We start from the raw sequence: 5,838 nt of genomic DNA on the forward strand, positions 1-5,838 counted from the left end.
ACCGGCCCCTTAAACAATGATAAATTGTTTAACTAAAGCACCCTAAGGCAATAATAGAACTACTTTGCTAATTGGTCTAAGCACAACAAAACTTTTTGTTTTAACAAGAGCACTTCTTACAAGACCACTTTCATCGCATTTAATTTCTATAACACGTGCCATTAACCAATTATTTCTAGACACGTTTTCATCGACAATTAAAACAATGTCATTAACACTTAAACTCATTTTAGGAGCAGTCCACTTTAGTCGTTGTTGAAGATTGATTAGATATCTTGCGCCATCTCTGCCAAAAACAATCAGCGAGATACTGAATGAATTTTAGAATTGATATTTCAGCTAAATTAAGCTCGGTTAAACTGATAACGTTGTTCCAGTTTCCGTTGCATTTAAACTCATCTATTCTTGCCTTTACTTCCACGTTTCGTTTGATAGGATCAGGTTCAAGATTCAAAAGTTCTGAGTCATAAATTTTACGTTCTTTCACTAAGTTTTGAAGGCACACTTTTACACGTAACATAAGTGCATTAGATTTAACTTCGGAATCATTATCAGAAATACTTTCAACTTCAACTTGTTCAGGCCAATTATCGTTTGTTTTCCATAAAAACTCCGGCCCCATTGACCACTGTGAGTTCACGATTAATTCATTAGGAGTTATCCCCCTTGAAGCAATATCGGCTGGATTACAATCACTATTGACATGAAACCATTGATCTGCACGGCTTTCATTTCTAATCATTTCAACGCGATTAGCAACAAATACATGAAAACGTTTAGTTTCATTCTTTATATGTTTTAGTACAGTTGCACTATCAGTCCAGTAGGTTACTGTATCCGGTTTCAATTCAAACTCTTTCTGTAAAATACTTCCAATTCGTGTAGCTGTTGTAGCAGCTGTTAATTCAAGGCGCGGAATAGTGACAGGTTTAACTGGTGCAAGACGAGATTTACCCATTAAAAAAGAGCAATGAATTTCGTTTCTTTCATTAATTATACGTTGATAGGCGACGGAACCATAACCTGTTGAGCTAGCGTCCGCAAAATGGTGAATTTCTCGTTTAATAATTTGACCGAAATTAACTGGTTGCAGACATCTGTCTATGTGAAAGTTCTCTAAAATGGGTAATTGCTCAATCCATTTAATCCATTGAGATTTATGTTCATCTTTTATATCTTCATCCCAACTGAGCTTATCTTTACAAAGATCTTGCATGATTCGTTTTGCTTGAAGAGTAATAGGCACTACAAAACCTAAAGGGTCAAAAATTGAACCAATAATCCAGAGGATTCCACGTCTGGTAAGCGGTTTACCTTTAATTACAATGCGAAAACCAAAAGTATCATTTTATAAAGCAGGCTCTAAAGGGAGATAATCACAGTCTAAATCAAGATTCTTAATATCTTTTGCATGTTTGTCTTTTTCAATGGATTTAATAACATCTCTACTATTACTTATAAATTTAGTTAGGTTGAAACCACCCTTCGAACAAACTCCAATTAAGTCTTTAACTAAATTAATTGCTTCCTGTTCATCGTTGCACGATTTGAGACAATCATCGACATAAAAGTTACGTTTGATGGTGTTTATAACACTTTCACCATAATCAACATTATCATCTGCGGTTTGTCGTAGAGCATAATTCGAGCAGCTTGGTGATGAAACGTCACCAAACAAATGTACGGTCATTTGATAATCTTCTGGTTCTAAGTTTACATTGCCATCAGGCCACCATAAAAAGCGCAGATAATCCCACTGTTGTAAAGGCACACACATACCTGGTGGAACTTGGCTTCAATGTCAGCCATAAAGGCAACAGGTTTTTCTCGAAATCTTGTAAGAACACCAACTAAAGAACTCGTCAGGTCAGGCCCTTGAAGTAAAAAACTGTTTAATGATTTACCGTTCCATACAGCACTACAGTCAAATACTGTTCTTAATTTATTTGGTTTAGTGGGATGGTATACTCCATGATGAGGAATGTACCAAACTTTACCCGGATCAGCATTAAGACGTTCTTGTGGAACTTTAACAGCGTAACCATTATCTAACATACTATCCATGAAATCTTTATAATCTTTCTTGAAAGTTGCATCCTTCTCAAATTTCTTTTGTAACCACGAAAGCCTCTTTAAAGCTTGATCTTTATTATATGGAACACTGATGTTAGTTTCTGATTCTTTAAATGGAAGAGGTATAACATAATGTCCTTCAGACATATGGATAGAGTTAGTAACTTTGTTGAGAAATAATCGATCATCTTGCGATAAACCAAGTTCGTTACTATGATTGTAGTCAATAAAGTCTATTTCGAACATTTTTAATAAGAACTGTGTTATGTCTATTTCTTGAATGTTTTCCTTAATAGCTAACTGATGACAGGTAGAAGAAACTGGATCCATTTCTTTAATGAATATTCTATTACATTCTAGAATATGCGGCAAACTGTTTGCTTTAACAGGACCTAATACTGTCCAACCAAGAAGTGTTAACGATGCGTATGGTCCATTTAACTGACTAGGTATAACCTTAATAGGCTCAATAGCTTTGGGACAATTAGTACCAATCAAAAGACCGATTTCAAGGTCAGGTAAGTATTCGTTAATGGGAACATTTTCTAAGTATTTCCATTGCTTGAGTACACTCGGAGTTGGTATTCTAGTTATATTTGCAGGGATCTCACTTCTCATATATGTCTTAGGAAGATCAATAGGAGCAAAGTTTTCATTTAAATCAGTTACCTTTAAGTCATTAAACACAAAACTATCAACCAAAGATTCACCATATGCATTGTTCCTAACACTAACTGGAGTTGTCTCCCCTTAATGCTTAATTGGTCTACTAAACTTTCAGAAATAAAACAACCACTTGAACCATTGTCTAAAAATGCATATGTCAAAATACTGGAATTACCACTAATTAATTTCACAGGAACAATAGGCATTACTAAATCAGTTTCAGAGTTATTAGTTACGTTACTATTTGCGTTAATACAACCATTTGTTACGTTATGATTTGGAATTTCAGTTTGATTAGCATTTCTATTGCAGATGTTAGACGTTGGATTTGGTGAAGTGGATGTAAAGTTATTGTGTTGACTTGAAGTAAGGTTTCTTGACTGAGTACTTTGATAGTTTTGATTACCCGTGCGAAACTGATTAGAGAAATTATCACAATGTAAAACAGTGGGATGGGGCTTTTGACATATTCTACAAATCCGTCTATTTGTACTGTTTTTTGAATCATGGTTATTACCAAGACAACCAAAGCATAAATATTTTGAAAAGGCAAATCTTCTACGTTCCTCATATGCTAACTTGAGAAATTCTTTACAATCATCGATGTGGTGAAACTGGTGACAAAATAAACATATCATAACACGTTGAGGAGGCGCTGTTGAGTGATTGTGAAAAGAATTTGATCTTTCTTTTGAATGGACATCAGTGGCGAAACTTCTTGAACGGTTAAAGGTCGGTTTAGATAAAGTATAATCACGATGATTTACCAAAAACAGGATCTGTCACTATATCGACTTCAGCATTTACAAATTCTACAAAATCTTGAAAATCAACCTTTCTATATTGTGACAGTCTTATTTGTGCAGCATTTCTACGCCAACGTTCCTTGCAGTTATAGGGTAATTTTTCCATAAGTTCAAGTAAGCTTTTAGAATGATTCATTTCATCTAGATAACCTACATCTTTCATGGCGTTCAGGCAACTAGAGAGATATATGGCAAATTTACTTAATTGCATGGAATTTTCAGTTTTTATCGGAGGCCATTTTAACAGTTTACTTGTGTAAGCTGATGCTATTTTATATTCATCGCCATATCTTTTCTGAAGCGATTCTAATGCTTTAATGTAACCCTTTTGTGGTTCCATATGTAAACAACTGCGAACAAGCTGATTGGGTTCACCCTCCGTTAATTGTTCTAAGTAGTAAAGTCTATCACTGTAATCAGCTAACTTTCTTTCAATACGATTTTCAAATGATTTCACAAAAGATTGATAATTCAAGGGATCACCCCTAAATTTATTAATATGTGGTTGTGGTAAAAGACTACGTTCATGTTGTTCGAGCATAAGTTCGGATAAGTGTGTTTGCCTTTTTTGCATTTCATTTTGCTGTTTTATTAAACTACGAATATTGTCCTTTTGTTCAACAGATCCAACCGGGGTCACACGATCTTGACGAGTAGACAATGGTATTTCATTTTGTTGAGGCGTTTTATCAGACAATTTACCACAAACTTCATTATGACGTTGAGCAGTTTCGACTGGTAAATGAACTGTAGGTGTTACATGACCTTGATCTGCAGGTGAAGGTATTTCGTTACGTTGAGGTGTTTCATACAATCTATCAGATAGTTTACCATGTGATGAAACAGCTGAATGGTTGCTTACTTGATCTACAGGTAACTTTGGTGATTTTGAACGAATAGGTGTACATTTATCTATAGGCCTACCGATTTCGTGAATCAAATTGTCTGAGAGGGCCTTTTCTCTAGCGTTTACGATTTGTAATTGAGTTCGTAATTCTAATTGTTCTTGTTCAAACTCTAGTTTTAACTTTTGCTCCTTGAGGGCCTGTCGTTCTTTCGCAAACGCAACCTTTGTTAACAAATCAGCTTTCTTTGCTGCTTCTTTTGCCTTTGCTGAGAAAAGAGAATCAACCGTGATGAACGATGCCTTTGATTTACGACTGATGTTAGATGAACTGACACTTGATACTTCGTCAAAATCGGAAGATGCTACAGATTCCGCCATCTTGTAGAAACCATTTACAACTACTGTTTAACTTTTACAGTCTTAAGCTCAAAACTAATATAATGACCAAAGCCATTATAGGAGTCGTTTAACAATAATACACAAGCTTCTTTAAATACACTGTCCTTACCGATACTTTATTCTTTTACGTTTACGATATGTCGACAATTCTTTTTATACGATTCATGACGTTAACTTTAAGACGTTATACAATAGATCTACATCAGTACATGTGGAACTTTACTTTTGGTTACAACAGCAACAGTACTAACGGTAGTAACAGACAGACAGTAATCACAGTAACTGACAGACAGTAATCACGGTAACTGACAGGTTTTGCTACAACGAAAAGAAAAATAACTTTAAGTTTGATATACAAGTAAATAAACGTTTAGGCATAATCTACGTTTGCTTTAGATATCATAAATGGACATTAAATTGAATAATAATGTTACTTACAGCTTGTGGGGACTGTAAAAATAATAGTCTCGTAATTAACGAAACGATAAAACAATTAACGAATAACGTTAAACATCTTGACAGAAAAACATGGCGGTTATCAACAAACATGTGGTTACACATGTTGAAAAATATTGACTAGGACTAATTAATAGCTAAATTCTGGACAAGGATCCGTTCGAAAGAATGGATGACATAAATGACAAAAAGTGGATTATTGCCGTAACACACTCAGTCTCGGCTTAATAACCAGGCATCTTACCGGTGCTTCGCAGTTACTGACAATTACACAAACTTGGTCATTGTTCATCAACTTCTACAATTATTGGCTTTGAAACAAGTTCAGCCCGAGTTATAATTTTCTACACAAGGCAATATTCCGAAAGAATTCGGACGCTTTATTCCTACTATATTAGTTTGGAACCACATTGACTTTGGGGAAGAAACTTTGTCTGGAAAGGGTACAACACACCATACAAATGGAATCCTGATACAAAATAAAGTAATGACATCAGAAACATAAACGAAGAGAACTTTCCCTACCAAGGGGTCAACGGAAATTTAAAAGCAAAGCCTGTCACAATATTTGAGTATCACCTTACCAAGAGG

At 35.0% G+C, this 5,838-nt stretch overlaps 1 protein-coding gene across 1 annotated transcript; it reads right to left on the reverse strand.

Moving 5' to 3' along the window:
• Window positions 1–3,492: 3,492 nt before the first annotated feature.
• LOC126817746 (uncharacterized) lies at window positions 3,493–5,290 on the reverse strand. Its single transcript, XM_050544886.2, has 2 exons — window positions 5,230–5,290; window positions 3,493–5,109 (listed from the first exon to the last, which is right to left on the reverse strand). Exon 2 carries the CDS (start codon window positions 4,768–4,770, stop codon window positions 3,493–3,495), a length of 1,278 nt encoding a protein of 425 aa, XP_050400843.1. The 5' UTR covers window positions 4,771–5,109; window positions 5,230–5,290.
• Between the last annotated feature and the right edge of the window lie 548 nt (window positions 5,291–5,838).

Source organism: Patella vulgata, chromosome 4, assembly GCF_932274485.2.
Source record: "Patella vulgata chromosome 4, xgPatVulg1.2, whole genome shotgun sequence".
NCBI classification, from domain to species: Eukaryota; Metazoa; Mollusca; class Gastropoda; family Patellidae; genus Patella; species Patella vulgata.